The sequence below is a fragment of the Limulus polyphemus genome, unplaced genomic scaffold, assembly GCF_000517525.1.
Source record: "Limulus polyphemus unplaced genomic scaffold, Limulus_polyphemus-2.1.2 Scaffold960, whole genome shotgun sequence".
Taxonomy (NCBI): domain Eukaryota; kingdom Metazoa; phylum Arthropoda; class Merostomata; order Xiphosura; family Limulidae; genus Limulus; species Limulus polyphemus.
In genome coordinates this window covers 26258-44421 of record NW_013666570.1, presented here as the reverse complement: position 1 = coordinate 44421, position 18164 = coordinate 26258, and the positions used below count along the sequence as shown (strand labels likewise).

General features: G+C 28.6%; 1 protein-coding gene across 8 annotated transcripts in view; it reads right to left on the bottom strand.

Moving 5' to 3' along the window:
- The window catches only part of LOC106461439 (rho GTPase-activating protein 15-like), a 55133-nt gene that overhangs the window by 15031 nt on the left and 21938 nt on the right, over positions 1–18164 (bottom strand). For all 8 annotated transcript variants that reach the window (XR_002610977.1, XM_013921259.2, XM_013921262.2 and 5 more), the window contains 8 exons: positions 15362–15457; positions 11775–11948; positions 8218–8358; positions 6477–6572; positions 5319–5417; positions 4607–4718; positions 2722–2856; positions 636–737 (listed from right to left, as the gene is read on the bottom strand). Coding sequence is in view for 7 of the 8 variants with exons in the window: in XM_013921259.2 (XP_013776713.2) it covers positions 636–737; positions 2722–2856; positions 4607–4718; positions 5319–5417; positions 6477–6572; positions 8218–8358; positions 11775–11948; positions 15362–15457 (955 nt within the window). In the remaining variant the exon portion in view is untranslated. The remainder of the gene's footprint in view (positions 1–635; positions 738–2721; positions 2857–4606; positions 4719–5318; positions 5418–6476; positions 6573–8217; positions 8359–11774; positions 11949–15361; positions 15458–18164) is intronic.

Genomic DNA, 18164 nt, shown 5'->3' with positions numbered 1-18164 from the left:
CCCTAAAGCATCCATTGTCTTCAGAAATATTGCTGGAATATCATCTATGTCCCACATTTTTTCATTTTTTTTAAAACTTCTAATGGAATTCCATTGTCTTCAGAAATATTACTGGAATATCATCTATGTCCCACATTTTTATTTTTTTTAAAATTTCTAATGAATTCCTGTACTTCACTTTCCAGAATTAGTGGACCATTATTAGCTGGTTCTACCAATTATGGGCTAGTTCCTCTTTCCTGGTATCATCATAACATTTTCTCACATACTCCAACCATCTCTTTTACATAATCAATTTTAAAAAAGTATCTAGTCATCCTCACTTTTGATGGTTTCACTGGAAGACAGGGAAGGTTTTCTATTCAACTTGTATTCTTCTGTGCATTTCATACAAATATAATTGGGATTATGAAATATGAAATGTTAAATCAACAAAACTTTTTTGTTTCCAAAACCAGTCTTGCACAATAAGTCAGAGAAAATGATGCACTGTGGTTCAACTTTTAATGCATTTATTACTAAACTTAATAGGACAAAAAATATTTAGGAAATAACAGTTATTAGAATTTATCAGATCAGAACATCAGTAATGGGCACTTTTCTAGTGAAATTATGATTTAAAACAAGTAACTTACCAAACTGTTCAATTTGTTCAATGCATCTCTGAACAAAATTGGGAATGTTGGTTTTCTCTCTTTCACACAAACTTTGTAGACTGTAGCCAAATACTGGTTCATCTGTTCAGAAATAATTATTTATTTAAACTTAACTAGAATAATCAATCAGTATAGTCTTTGGCAAAAAGACAGAGAGAGAGAGAGTATGACAAGACTATATTTTTGCTATCATGATTTTACTTTTCAAAGCAAGAACATATAGTGTATATAAAAGTGAAAAAAAAATATACTGTTTTAAGGTGTATTTATAATATTTTGATTTGGATGTTTATTTACTAGATGGTTTATTTACTTAGAAATTTCACTGAAGAAACAAATCTGGAAGTTTTGTGTAGTAAGCAGAAAATGAGCATGATATAAATACAAAAATCATAAACAGTGAATTAGTAAGTAAAACAATGAGTGAAGTATTCAGTGAGTGAATGACTGGGTTAGTTCAGTGTCAATAAAACAATGAGGGTTAAAGAGTGTAACTGAAATTCTGCAAGTTTTGTACTTGCAAGCTAGTTTTAATACGTTTTTTTAAATATTACTTGAAGCACTGTACTGAAAGTTAAACCTTCATACCTTCAATGAATCCTCTGAAGAAAAATCTCAATAAATCTGATGATGGTATGATCACTACTTCTTAACTAGTCGATAGTGATGTATGAAGCCTAAATCTATTGTTACTTGGACTGGACTCCACATTATTTTCACCAAGTAATCCAAAAGAACCCATCCAACTACAGAATATGTGATAACAATACACACACCATATGCTAATATAAGTTTTATATTAGTATAGGACTAACTCTACCAGTCATGTTCACTTCTTTTCGTGCCACCATAAACGGGCCAAAACATCTATTATTTCTTCATTTTTTCTTAGAGCATATAGAATATGCCACCCAACAATGCTTGAACATGAAATTAAAAATATCTTTTCTATTTTCAAAGAACTACTTTTTCCACAACATTTCATTACAAATTGCCATCTCAAAGCAAGAAAAACCTTGTTCTATGAAAATAAAGAAAGATTAACCAATAATAATGTGAAACCACTTTATATTGGCTATAGTTATACATTGGTTATAGGGTATTTATTCATTTCTATCAAGACTTCTTGAACCTACATGTTTTTCTAACACCATGAACTATCATCTTTGTCAATAAAAAATTCTTGAAGAAAAATCACAATAAATCTGATGATGGTATGATCACTACTTCTTAACTGGTTGATGGTAAGGTATGAAGCCTAAAGAGCCATCATCTTTGTATAGGCTAACATTCCTGAAGAAAAATCACAATAAATCTGATGATGGTATGATCACTACTTCTTAACTGGTCGATGGTAGGGTATGAAGCCTAAAGAGCCATCATCTTTGTATAGGCTAACATTCCTGAAGAAAAATCACAATAAATCTGATGCTGCTGAGAGACACTAAATATTAACTGGTCAACAGCAATATATAAAGTATAAAGAACTATCCTCTTTGTCAAAGATAACATTCCTGAAGAAAGATAAAAAATCTAAATTACTTAATGTGGGTAATGTTTCTTATACAAATACCATGTTGATGTCTCAAACTTCATATTTTTACTATCTCAAATTTTCAAAATTCAATACATTTTTATGAATGTTTAGCTGTCTTTGCACAAACAGAAGTGAAAAACACACAATAATAATAAAAAAGGTTTTTCTTATAAAACAATATTTCTCTAATGAGAATTTCTTTAGAAATCTATGCTGTATTTACTTAAAATAGTGGAATGGAATAAATGTTTCTAAGAAACATATTTTTGAAGATTTAAGAAAATTTCAGAAATAGGATGACTTGAGGTCTAGGAACACAAAGTTCATGATTTCTACTGTTTTTATTCTTATATATATATATATCTTTTTATATTTTAAAGCATTGTTTTAAGTCATATATTTATTCAGAACTAGTTTCAGTTCTATATGCCACATATTATACTCAAGATTTTGAAATATTTCTACACAATCTCCCAGATATGTAATTGAAATATTATACTACCATATGCAGAAATAAAGTCTACTCACCTTTCAAAATTCCTTTTTTCTTTAAACTTTCCATGGATGGACGTTTGTTGAAAAAGTTTCGAAGTTTGTTATGGATCTTTTTTTTCTCTCCAGAACTTTTAAAAACACTTTCATTTGTTTCTTTTATCTGATCCACTGGAAAGCAACACATTTCTAACATGAGCACTTTACATAAATCAAGTACAAATGCTAAACTAACTTTTCTTTTCCACAAACAAATTCATAAACTGTCTTTCAGTAATTGATATGACAATCTGATGTATCAAAACAACCACAAATGTATGACAGATATTAGAAAACAAAACAAAAACAATTTGTGGAGAAAAATTTATGAAATTAACCACTTTCACAGTTCCACACTTCCAAATGAAAATTTTCCAGGAGTTCTTGGAAAACAATTACAAAATGCTAGGATATTTTCAGGAAATTCTTTCATAAAACTACAGAATCAAATTGTATGAAACATTGTACATATGAGCAGATTTTTGTAAAGGACAAAAACAATCCCTTATAATGGTTTTAAAAGGTTAACAAAAATTACATGATCTCTAATTGCATTATAACATTAAAATATTTCACTGGAACAAGGCTGGTAAGCATCGGGCTTTATGTATAGTCTGGATTCTTTAAAGCAGGTGTCCGTGATTTATTGGTGATAAATTTCAACAATAAACAAAGCATCTCTCACAGTGGCATCTTGAGTACCTTCCCTTTAGGTACTGTCCTTTGGCAGATGTTACTTGAATTTTCATTGAATATTAAAGTGACCAAAGAACAACAAAAATAGGGTTATAAAATAAAGGTCAAGTTGATAACCTGAAATGGATGGAATGCAGAAAATACTGTTTTACTACTTCTAATTTTGGAGTCATTTATAACATAACAGAAATAGATTCTTGCACCAATACAGTAAAGAGAATTCTGTATTCGTCGAACATCATAAATAAAGCAACAGAACATGGTAAACTAAATGAGAGGAAAGCTGTAAAATAATAAGAGATCTTTATGTTTTTTTGTGGATAAAGTTGGTTACCTGAGTGCATCTCCCAATGGGTTTGTCAAAAATGAAATAATGTTAGAAAGCATGTATCTTTAGTGTTGAATATGTAATTTCAATAAAAGCTTTAAAAACAGTAAGTAATTTTTGCTTCACTATGAACACACATAGAACAAGTTAATCTTGAAGAAAAATAGTAATTTACATATTATCAAATTCAAGGTCAGCTGCACATTCTGTAACTTTATAACATGGACACTTGAAGGTTTGAATTCATTACTAAAAACTGGTCACCAGACAGAAAAACTTCACAGTATACTTGCATGATATATTGAACAGAAATGATTACATAAACTTAAATTCAGTATATTTTTGGGTTCTAAAGCCATTTTACTACAACCAGTAAGTAATTTTTAGAAAAAATAATTATGAGTAATATACAAAAAAAAAAAAACAATAGAGACAAATATAAGCAAAGGGAACAATGGAATAGTTTACTTTAAAAAAATATCCTTCTGTTAATATGGTTTCAAACTATGTTCTGAAGGCCATTGCTTCTACCTGAAACAACTTTTCTTTTTAATTAGATCACATATACTTCAAACATTGTATGTTATAAACAATTATGTATGCTTTAAACTGCATAAGTAGGCATAACTGAATAATTTTAATATAACCATAGATTTAATTTATGTTTACCATTTTGTAATTATGGTTTGATCAAACAAAATTTAATCTGATTTTCTCTACAGTTGTTGAGATAATAAAATATTTAACTATCTTGTTTGTATTCTCATGCTTTGGTTTCTCATAACATGTAAGGTCTGTGGAAAATTTCTGAAAATATTCATTAAAAAAATTAACCAAAGACAAAAAACTTTAACTTGCATTTTGGTGATCTAGAAGGAAGAAATCTGTTTTTTTTCTTGGGTTCACTTTTGAGATTTTCTTTTACTTCATCTGGTACAATTTCATCACACTTCAAGCTTTCAGATGATGGCTATAAAATAGTTACATTTTATTAATGAATTTTTATTTTTTCTTCATAATAATGCAAATACAAAAGCTTTTTCCTTTAACCTTTTGTTTTGATGAGTTACAGGGCAATTGTACTCATCAGTTTTCCACAATTTCTGTATTTCTTTTGTTCCCTTGTGTTTACTGCAGCTTCCTATTACTTGTAATGACTACCTCTTTTTCCTGTTCTTTTTCTCAAATTCCTTTAAATTAAAGGGTAATGTTCATCCAAGTGTAACTCAAGGCATAAAATTCACTATTTATTCTAGACTAACATGGTAAACTGAGGAAGAGCAGAAATAACGTGAACTTGATGCATTGTAAGTCCATGAATCATTCAAGTAAAATTTTTGCCTTTTTGTTGTTGAAAGACTTTAAAGATTCAATAAAAGTAAAAGACGACAAATAACTAAAAATAACAATTATTACAGTACTCTCTACTATTTTATACAGAAATATCAGAACAATAAAGTACTTTAAAATCAACAATGATACAAAAAAAAAGAAAAGACAAGAAAACTAAGGGATGTATTACAAACAAGAAATCTAATAATTACATCTTCCAACCAAAATACTGACTTACTAGTTTAGATATTACAGCTTGAATTGCTTGATACCATTCAGCAGTAATTTGGAAACTGTCATCCTGGAATAGTATTTTCTGTCCCAAGATAGTAGTAATCTGTAGATAAAAGTAATATTAAGAAGTATAGTTGAGGGGTTTGTTTAGTGTTATGAAAATAATAATATATTATGTCAGAATTTAAAATAAAATATATGTATACAACTTTCTTTTTTGCCAATTGTCAAATAGAAAGGCTTTTAATTATATTTCTTAATAGTATAAATATATACTATGTTGTTGTTGGGCTTAGGAATCTTCTACAGTAGGTGTCTGTGACTTGTTAGCAATAAATTCAACGATGAATAAACAACACGCACTTCACTTGTTTTCAATATATACATATATATTCAGAACAAGTTAATGTATGTACAATAAATTCTTCAACACTATAGATATTATGGACATATAAATACTATATATGTAGTTCTCTCCTCCTGGTCAAATATCCACTTAGGCCTATTCAATTACTTTAGAATTTCAGTTTACAAACCGAACTACCTTCTCTATTTCTATCGCACTAGTATTCACTGTGTAAGTATTCACTTACAATTGTGTTGCGAATGACCATAATCGTTTAGTCTTCTTTTTTTTAAAGATCCTCTGTTCCTTTTGTCAAAGTGCACTAAAGCTGATTCAATTACTTTAGAACCACGCTTTGATGAAATAAAATTATTTTTCTTATCTTCTTTTCTACTGTTTGTCTTCCTCTAAGATATTAAACATTAGGCCTATGTCAATTGTTAGGCCTATCACTTCTATGGTAGTTAACTTCACACCAACTATATTCTCTTTTGCTGTTATCTCTCTGCTTCTGTCTGTTGCTTCCCACTCATCTCACACTATTTATATTTTTATCACTTAATCATCTGGCCTTCTAGAAATCTCAATGTCAATCAATTATTAACAAAACTCCTACAATCATCTGCTTTTAACTCTTATTATAACAAAAACTAAACAATAATAAAATATTCACTCACAAAAATAAATTAATCACTAATATCTAAAAAAAAAGTATTTTTATATGATGACATACTAGTTGTTCTAAAACAGATTAAATAGGTCTTCGTTTTTCATAAAATATGTTTGAAAAGAAATATATATTATTACTTAACTTACCAGGAATACATTTTTCTTTGATGATTTTTCTGGACACCAATAAATGGCAGCACCTGCTAAATTCACACAACTTTCTGCCTTGCAATCCTTCAGAGCCTATAAAATAAAGCCCCAAAAAAAAAACAATTGTTGAAATATCTCTCTGCAATCATACATGTGAAATTATAGATATTGGTAAAAATTTCTATCATACACAGATATGTTATGTGAAGAAGACATTTAAGATTATTCATTTAGCTGATATGGTTGGTATTTGATGATATTACTTGATACATCTACAACAGTTTGACATCAAAACACTCATTACAACAAACTACCTGTTATGATATATATTAACTAATTACTCTTTGCATAAGGCTTATGTAACAATATCAAACCATCAAGTAGAAGTTTTCTTTATTCAAAATTGATTTAACCTGGCTTTTGCTTTCATGCTTTTACTATAAACAGACTAACAAAAGTTACTAAAACTTCATAATGTTAACTTTGGTGTTTATAGTATCTGTCTCAGTATGTTCATTGTATATTCAACTTGTGTAATTTGAACTTAACATTTAAAAAGAAGGCTCTTCAAATAGGAAAGACAAAGAAACAAAACTATCATGAATTTTCATTTAACCACGACAAGCCTGTTATACCACAATACTGAGAAAGCTACAGTGTTTTTTTATAAACATTTTCTTCCATTTTAACTCTTAAACAGTGATTCAATTGTCTGGACATACTACAAACAAACAACTGATATACGACTTTAAGTAGGTCACAAAGTAAAAGACTGTGCTCTTAAATACAAAACAACTTTTACTACATATAAATACACCATCAAATGAGCATCAGCCCCAAAAATAATTTGATTAAAAACACTAAATTCAATACAGTACAAAAGTAATTTAACCTATTATGCTTTAAAACTTGGTTCACAACCAAAAATTTAAATACATCTACAATTTAAAAAGAAACCCCAGTTATAACACATGATTTTTCTTATGCAAAATTTGTAAAATACCAATGCAGCCTTTTTTTCTAATCTATTGTTTAATAAAAACATTTTAGTAATATTGCTCTACATATAAATAACAAAGAGAAAAATTTATATTTTATGGTGTTTTTTTTTCTATTGTTTTCTTGGCTGGTAAACGTATCATAGTCATTAGTTAAATTAGGGCTACGATTACTGTGGCAGAAACAGATCCAAAATCATTAAATGTTGCTGCATATTACCAATCTAAGAATGAAGCATCTTGACCTCACTTGTATTGTCTCCATCACATTAATAACATCACAGCATTTTAATTAGACTAACAAAAGATAAGTAATTTCTAGCCAAGACAAACACCGTAAAACATGGCTATCTCACGTTGCACAATTTTCTAACAATACATCACATAATCTGAAAATGGCATTCATAAATGGCACGAAGAAATGAAATCAGTGGATCTGATGAGCCTCTACATGCATCTGGTTAATTCACAAAGTTACCGATACCATCATTATCCATGTTTAGTCATTGTTTATATAAGCACACATGCAACACTTTAAAGCTAAAGTGTAAGACAATGGGTACAAAACATGATTTAGCACAAACAGTTACTAAAGAAAGCAAGAAAATTGAACTCTCATAATAAATATCTATGACAAGCAAGTTTTTCTAATACTAACATGTACTTTTGGTAAATAATATAGCAAGATAAGAAAATTAAATTTTATGTGATCAGATAGAAATGTTTAAAACGTGCATTACCACAATTGTTGACTGGACATCTTTGTAACAGAGCAATGCTACATCTGTTAACGCCACATAATATGAAGACCAATTTTTCTTTAGTCGTTTTCCCCCTTCTTCCACTTTTGTCATCATGAGTATTCCTCCTTTCTTCACATCCTTAAATTAAAAAGAAGCATTCATAATATTATTTAAAATAAAATTTTCTAGAGGTGCCCAAATTCAAATATACCTCAATAACTCAACTTTAGGAATGTAGATTAAAATAAATTCTTATTTTTTAGAGCGAGATGAAAAGGAATAATAAATACAATAGATTTTTTATCTCCTCACTCACCTGACAACAAAATCAGACTTAACCAGTGTTTTCAAAGCCTTTGTTCATCAATATTTTGTAATTGATATTTCTGTTTAATGCATTGTATTGTTAAAACTGCTTTTGCAAGTGAATTATCTTGCACTATTTCCTAAGATAATAAAAAATCTGTTAGTAGTCAAAACTTTGGTGACTTTCAAGCAATATATTGTACAACAGTACTTTCTTGATGACAATTAATAAACATTGTAATAAAATAATCTCATTTTGACATATCATAATATTGCATAAATACATAAAACCAATTCATATTAAATCCTTAATTTTGTTTTTTCATTTGAAAAAGATCTATACACACATACAAGAAACAATATGGTTTTAAAATTTTATTCAAGATCAAAAGAATGTTTATTATAAGAAATGAGTACTGCTGAGACATTTTAAACATGTTGGTACAGTTCTAAGAATTTCTGATACAAAATTAAATACATTTAAATAATTAAATTAAACAATTAAATTAAATTACTAAAGTGCTAGTAATAAAACTTGGTTTTATCTCATTTATTTATATGCAAGTTTTCTTCAAAATCTTCAAACAGATATTATACCTTAATGTTTGGGTTTTACACATTAAAATGAGGAAAATATATATATATTCCAGTGGTCATATTTAAATTGTTTATTATACAATTATTATGTTGATTTTTATTTTGTCATTTGATATTTTACCAAAAAAACAAAATTACAACTTCATATACTGTGAAATAAAGCTTTGTATTATCATATACTTGTTGATTAAGTCAGTATGCTTACTATCAACAATTTGTAAGTGTAGCAAAAAATAAAACATGCCATTAAATTGAGCATTAATCAATGCATAAATCATTTGTTTTGTTGGATTTTGAGCAAAACTACACAAGAGCTAAATGCACTATCCATCCCTATTCTCAAAATAACAGACATGATAAAAAAAACAGGTAGTCAACACCACTCACTACCAACTCTTGTCAGACCAAAGAGCAAGATTTGGATACCACTCTTATAATGCACCCATGGCCAATAAAGTTTCAATAAAGTATTTCTACTAAAAATTTGTTTGAATTTACTAATCCTTTACTGAGTCTGAGTGAAAGGTGATTTTCATGTTAATAAAAATACTTCCTTTCATCTTACAGTTTTCACATTTAATTTTAATAACCTACAGAACCTCCTAAATGAATATCAAAAGTTTTTCAGTAAAACTATTTTATTCACATCTGGTTTCATTTAATTTCATTGCTATACAGCTGTACTTAGATGATCCCAGAGTACACCAAAACCATTTACTACAGCACAAAAAGCATTTATCACAGCAAGATAGAATCGTGTAAATAAACAAAGTGAGTTACAATCATACTATCCTATGTGTGAGTAGTTGCCTCAATTGTAAGGATGTCGATTATCTTGATAAATCTTTTTATTTAATTTTTTTCATTTAAGTTTTCTTATCTAATCTAAGAAGTTTGTAATTTTTATACTTTAGTCACATTTATCGAGATAAATGAAACATACCTATAAAAAACAAGAAATTCAGTACTTATTTATGGACTTGAGCTTTTTGTTGTCAAGGGGAAGGCACTCTAAGTCTACTTTTTTGTGACAATATTCATTGTTCACAAAAATAATTCATGTTTACTTGAAAATTGCATATTAGAACATAAAAAACTTAAGGCACAATACTAAAATGTCCCCAAACTACTATAATTTATTGGCTTTCTAATTAAACTACAAACAGGTTTAAACAAATTCATTAGCTGCTTTAAGCTGAACACTATGAGAGCAAACAATGAAATTGAGACCAAATATTTACTTATGAGCAACAAGACAAATAACCCTTATAAAGAATATTGTAAAGAAAAAGCTGCTCTTTCTATTGGTTATAAGTAATCAAAAAACAATGTTAGAGAGAATTACTGACATTTTTTAAAAGACAGAATGGTACAGAATGGGCAACTCATGTACGTTTGACATTTGTTATATATTTCACTCAAGAAAGAGGATCGAATGGTCTAAATTTATATTCTGGCTTGCCAATTAATGTAGTATGAATTTCTAATTAATTTAACACTCTGAAACCCATAAAAGGGTGGAAAGAAAACCTAGAATAGGCACAAATGCATCATTTGACACAGACTGAGAATTTATTTACATACTTCCTTTTGAAATAAAGAAATAAAAAATTTTATAATATAAAAATTTGATTTATAAAGGACATTTTGACACCAAGCTTATTAACATACATTAATAATACATATATCTAATTACATTTTGAGTATAATTCTGTAAAAGATCATAACATGCTCACTTTGACCCTGCAGTTAACATAAGGTTAAAAACATTTCAAGAAAAAATGTTACCATAAAGTGTTTTTTTTTATCATTAACATTAAATGTGATCTCAGACAGCCATGTCTGGCCACTAATATGAATGAACTTACAGAAGAACAAACATAGAAACTAAGTTAGGATTGACAGAGAGAATAAATAAAAATATATATAAACTTAATAGAAAAACATTTATTTCAATGATGTGTGTTAACAACTAAATAGATATTCAGGGGAAAATTTTTTTAAAGTGTTAGGTAAAACTGTGGATTATACTTCCCGATATTTTTCTAATGAAAGACCGAGTTAAAAAAACAAAATATAGTGTGATAGCAATTACTCTTCTTATCAAAATGTATTCAGTCACCAAGTATTTTTTTATAAACTTGCTTCAGGCTCTGTAGACCAAGTAGGTTAGTTATGCCCATCAACCACTAAAGTTTCCTATATGCATGTTCAAAACAAAACTCAATATTTTGACATATTAACTTCTCAATGATTAAGGAAATTATTCATTTGTTTAATAAGCTAAGCAAGAAGTATGAAAGGTAAAACAACAATGGAAGATTATTTAGCTAATCAAATCAAATTGGAATTGTGAAAGATAAAACAACAAAGAGAGATTATTTAACTAACTAAACCATACAGGAAGTATGAATGGTAAAACAATGATGGAGGGAATTATTTTCCAATAAGCTGGATCACAGAATTAATACAACGTAAAACATAAATTATTGTTTTCTGCAACTGTAATGAAAAGTAGTAAATTTAAAATATATGATTTCAGTTAAAAAAGTAATTTTTATAAGTTTATTTTGTTATTCACTAAAATACTTAGTTCATAAAATGCATTTACTAAAGACAATGTTATGAATATTATAAAAGCAAATACGTACCAATGTTTCATTAAAAAAACTTTCAGCTGGAAACTTCATTTCATGTGGAGAAGTGTTGTCAAGCACAGGAGATGGCAGAGACATTGTTTCCAGTGGTTTAAAAAAACTATCAGTTTCATCCAGGTCACAAGGAGAAAGATATGGCTTATTTCCAATATTCTTGATTTCCTTGCCCTTAGTTGGTTAAAACAGTTTTCATTAATCTTGCAGAATTATATGGGCATTTTAAACTTAATCAACATCTGCCTACGAAATATAGACATTTTAAATTTAGTAAACTTCCATCTATGAAATATGGGCACTTAAAAATAATCAACTTCTGTCTATGAAATATGGTTTAAACTCAGTCAATGTCTATATGACATTTGAGCATTTCAACCTTAATCAACTTTTGCCTATGAAATCCTATTACACTAAAAATCTTTAAACAGAGGTCAAAAAGTATGTGCTAATTACTAACTGGTAGAAAAATTTATGGCAAGTAATAAGAACATTTCAAGTATTTGCTGTTATAGAGTTTGAATTTTATACTCTGCTTTCCCACACCTAAACTGATTGTGTTGTAACAAAGTCTCCATTTCAATAGACTGTATGGAAGCTAATAATGAAGTGTTCAAGTGTAGAACTAAATATTTTTTATTTGTTCAACATTCTACTGGATATTTCCCTAAGATAATATCACACTGGTATAGATTTATAATTTTATTATAATAATAATAATAATAGTATAAAAATGTGCCTTTTTTATTTTAAAAATGTCTAAATAGAAATAGCTTCTTGAAACATATGGAAAATAACAAGAAAAATATTTTTAGCTATCTGAACATCTTTAGCATTGAAAAAAAGTAAGAAGGTTTGTAGCCCTGCCATAAATTAAAGACTTTACATGGGTTAAAGTCAAGACATGTAATATCTTTTCTCAACATTATTAAGCTGTGTTAAACTTGTATTATGTTCCATATGACAACTTTTCAGAAAATGTCATGAAGGATAGGGAGTAGATAACAAATGTACATGTAGGTAACTCTGCAGTATCAGAAATCTCATTATGAGTTTTTAACTCGCAAAATAACTGCAGAGTGGTTAAACACAAACATATTGCAGTTCAAGAAATACTATAGAAGAAACTATAAGACTGAATAAATATGGAAGTAATCATGCATGTTTACAGTATGATGTACACCAGCACGAGATCTTACATTTAATATTACTAATATAGTCTTCAGGTCTACAAAAATGGCCTACAGAGGTGCTACTGACAGTTAAACATTTATAATGTTATTATCTTCTGAATCATGGAAGATATTGCCTCCTTGTATTTAAAACTAATCTCAATTTATAAATTGTTGACTTACAGCTATAAAAATAATTTATTTTGCATAAAGTAAACAATGTAAATTAATGAGAAATGAAAAAAATATTCACACACACACACATATACATACATACATACACAACCCTATTACAAACATGTTAAATTAATGTATAATCATTAAAGCAAAACAATAAAATAAAATTTAAGTTTAATGAAGTTCCCTTCAAATTACAAGTGTTCACACCAATATTATCTTGTTTAATCAACAGAAATTAGTTCTACCAAAGTGCAAATCACTGGCTAAACAAACACTACATTTCAATAAAATGTTCAGAATAAAATAAAAGGAGCTAATTTTCATGATACGTATCCCTTTTTTAATATGATCAGTGATAAGTATTATAAATGATTTCCATTGATAAGCTTAGATTACAACTCGCCACTTCAATTTTACTTCCTATGCAATCAGCAAAAACATTAATTATAAGCAATTTTACACATATCTATTAAGATTTTCCACACAACTGTACCAAGTTCTTGTTTCTAGCTTTTAAGTCTCAATATGACAAAATTCATTACATTAATTAACCTATGAATTCTAAAACTTTAAATGTACTAATGTTATGTTCCATAAATAAACAAAAACTAAATTATTCCTTATGAAATTTTCTGATTACTGAAAAATATATTCACTTTCTAGTTAATATGGAGAACAACTAATCACAATTTTTCAACACCCCTAGTCAATTACAGGTACAGATGAAACATATTTTATATCCAGATTTGAAGAAATCTACCAATAAGAAACTCTCTTAATCAATGCCGAGCACTATCAATTCAAGTATTTCATATTTAAACATGCAAGTTTATCAACATTTTCAGTTAGTACTAAGCATATGATCAAGTTACCAAGATTCTTACTCAGGAGCATGAATAGCTTAAATTATTCTCTATAACTAAACTGTTAAAACAGTCTACAAGTTCACCATTTCTCATTCTTATGTCCAATTTCAAAGCTAGAATTTTTTTTTTTATTCACAATTTTACTGATTTTGTCGGATATTCTTATTTTCACAACTACTGATTAAATAAAATTTCACAAAAACTCCTAAAGTTGATTTCTAATTTTTTTACTTAATCTGAGATAACACACAGTTACAATAAATCATCACTACAAAAGGGTAATTTTTTTCTTTCAAGCAATTTTAGTCAAATGAAACAAAATACAACTAATGTCATTACTAAAACTTATCAATGAATGATTTATATTTTCTGTATGGTCCAGAGAAAATGCCTACACAACTAGAGCTAATACTTAGGCACTATATATGTAAAACTAATTAGCATCAGAAAAGAAACTCAAAAATGAGCATTTTTAGAAAGTGGACTTTCCTTCGTCAGGACTAAATGGCAATGCTAACTCTTTTCTGTGATAATGCATGTTTTTGAACATCATATGTAAAACTAACAAAAGAGAAATCTATTTGATCTCACTGTACTTATGGTTTTCAGACTTACTTTTTTTGAGCAGTATAAAACATTCTTAAATAAAAAAATTAGGAAATAGAATTGGGAGCACCAGGAAGTAAGAAAACAAGGTAGGAATGGGTGGGATAACATTACAACACTTGGTGATTTTTGACACAGTGCAACTTCAAAGTAGGTGTGGTCATTGTTCCACCCATTCCTACTTCATGTTTTAATTTGAATTTGTTTCCTTACTTTTTGGTGCTCCCATTCCTACTTTTTTTATACTTGTCTCATAGCTTTTTTATGGTACTAGGTCTCAAGAATAACTATGCTCGAAGTCTATCCCTCTCATAGCTTTTCTTGGTGCTAAGTTTTGAAAGTGACTGGGCTCTAGACAAAACCTTCTTGTAGCTTTTATTAGAGCTATCTCTTGACATTTCCTGGCTTTTGCTGCCATCTTTGCTATAGTTTTTTTTGCATCTAGCCAGGCTGGCAGCCTTTTATTTGGCTGAATTAATGGCCAAGGCTTGTGTTGCATATTCAGCATTACTGTTTCTAACCTTATCTCTATTCTTGTAGTAATGCTCTTTTCGCTGGGAGAAAGACTTTTCAAGGTATCAACATATGATTTTCTTCTTTCCTCTCATTTTGTTTCCTTGAAAGGCCTATTTTAAAAATTGCACTGTTTCAAGTACAACCTTAGATGTCAATAGGCCACACTTAGTTTGAAAAGAATGCAAAAGTAAAATATACAACTTATGTCAAATGTAAAGACTAGTATATTACCAGTTAGTTTGCTTACCTCAGCTTTAGTGAAATCAGGTAACTGCCAAAAAGAAACCATTCCATTGTCTTCATAGTAATATGGTCTACCATTGTCATCCAGAGAGCTAAACCACTAATAAAGAGAAAAGCAGAGAAGCTTTTAAAATCAAAGATAAGATGAAACATTTAAATAATGTTTCTATACAATAATTTCATATACACAAGACTTCTTTTCAAGATCCTTACATAAGTAGAGAAACTTGAGCATAATTCAAAAATACCACTAACATAAAAGAAATGCATAGCTTTCAATCCTCAAAGATTACATTTCTGACCCATACTTTATAAAGAAATGCCCTCAATTCAACAATATACACACACAATCAAATTTCACAGACATGTAATATTACCAGTAATTTAATAAAATTATAACATTAACAACAACACATTACCCACAGCAAATAACTTAAACTTTCTATCATTTCATAAATGTTTTAAGGTTTATTTTAAAAAGGAATAATGTTTGATATTCAAGTATTAATCAAAATAATTAGTTTTAATTATTCAAATACTGGTAACTGAAAAGAAGTATCTGATTTGAAAAGTGACAGAATACTTAATATCAAATAAAATTAACAAAATATATTGCTTAATAGTAAGATATTAAACTAAAAACAATATTAAATGCCTAATCATTGTACAAAATAATACTCTTCACTTCACTTTTAAATTGAAAAATAATTCAACTAGTAATATAAACTGTTCCCCAGAAGTCTTTAATCCAATGCATATGGGTGGGTCAGAGTGTGCATGTCACAACCTTTTTACATATATATTCAAAATATAACTAAACAACTTTATTATCAGTGTACATCAAAAAACTTAGTTAGCATCCAAATGTGGTTTGGATTTTTATATTATCTAAGTTTTAACTTCTTAATTTCAAAACTAAATATTTAAATAAGTTAATAAGTTCTTATTCTCTGTGTCAAATGATGAATAAGCAGTCTGAATTGCCCATTTTTGATTTTATTTCCACCCTTACATGAGGTTCTGAGTGTACACATACTTAAAAACAAAAACTATAGACAAATTTATAAATTTTATTTTGATGTTTTAAGGAATTTGATAAAATGGCAAAGTTTAAAACTATATATCATAGAACATTTTAGGTTATTAACCTTTCTAAATGTGTTTTTAATGTCAGTTTTCCAAAAAGACAATGTTCTTTCACTAATCTCAAATGCTTTTAAACCTAGTTTACAACAGCTAAATGCACTACTGCCTCCTCTTTGGAAATAATTAAACTTTCTGAAATTTTTCCATTTTATTCCAAGAGCTTTTACTCCTATATTTTCATAATTTCTTTCCAACAGGTTCAAATTCATTACTTTCTAGTCACTTTCACTATATTTTCCATATTTTGAATCAGATGTTCAGACAAACAATTGACTTTAGCTATCAAAGTAAGTTCCTGAATGGAGAGAACTAACTTGAGAAAATGCCAACATCCTGTCCAAAATCATGAGGAAATGGAACAGTGTAAATATGGGAAACACAATAATCTAGGTTTGTCTTTTTGTTTCAGAGCAACACAAAGGCTATCTACATTAACCATCCTTAATTTGAAACTGATAAGCTAGAGGGAAGGTAGCTAGTCAATATATCCACTGCCAACTCTTGGGTAACTAACTGAATATTAGGATTTGATCATCACTCTTATAATGCATTTACAGCTAAACATGGGCAATTATCTTGAATAATCGATATAACTGATTATCTATAAACATCAGTTCGTAACACGTAAGATAACCAATTCATCAAAATAACTAATAAACTGTCATAACAATAGCCAAATAATCAAAATTAATATTTCTGATTATTTCAACAATTATCCAAGTAATTGAAATATTGCAATTATGATTTCTCATTATTTTATATTAATTTAAGACTGTTCAGCTTAACTGATTACTAAAACAATAATAATAATAGCCAGGAAAACTAATTTTTATAAGTTGGTTATTTTTGTAGTTATTATTTTCAATTATTCCAACTGTCCTGTGAGAATAACCGATTAGTTGAATGTAACTGATTGATAAGCCCTATGATTAATCAAATATAAAATTCAGATAATCCCCCAACTCTACTCACAGCCATGAAGTGCAGAGTGCAATTCTATGCCAACGAGATTGAATCATGGAATCTCTGGTTCACAGTATGGCACAATGAACCACTAGACCACACCCAGCCCCAACACAGCCTGATAACCTGTTATTGTCGCCACATGTACCAATATGCAAGTAATATATAATGAAAGAAAATTAGTTTTCCAAAGCTATAGAAAAAGAATATAGTTTCCAATTAATTGATTCACAAGGGATATCTGTGTTAACTGTCCCTATTTTTGAACTGACAGATTACAGAGAAGGCAGCTACATAAAAGCACCTATTGCTAATTCTTAGGCTACTTTACTCAAATAACCCTTTTGAGACAGGCCACAGGTGAAAGGCCATGTCATCTCATATGTTGACTCGTATTAAAAATTTTATTAAACTACTATTTCATGAATTTATGTCAATAACTTTGGTATCAAATTGTAGATTATAATTAAAATTTTAGAACTATATGAATTAGAAACTCAAATTACAGACATAGACAAGCTAAAATATAAAATAAGAAAGTCTTATCTTTTCTATTTTCTAAGATAATGCTCACGTAATAAATCAAACACAGTGGCACCCCGCATATCTCTTTTCATTTTTTGAAACACTCCCTTATATACACTTACTTCTATATATGACATGAATAACCAATCGGAAGCTCAGAATGTCCCCCTAGT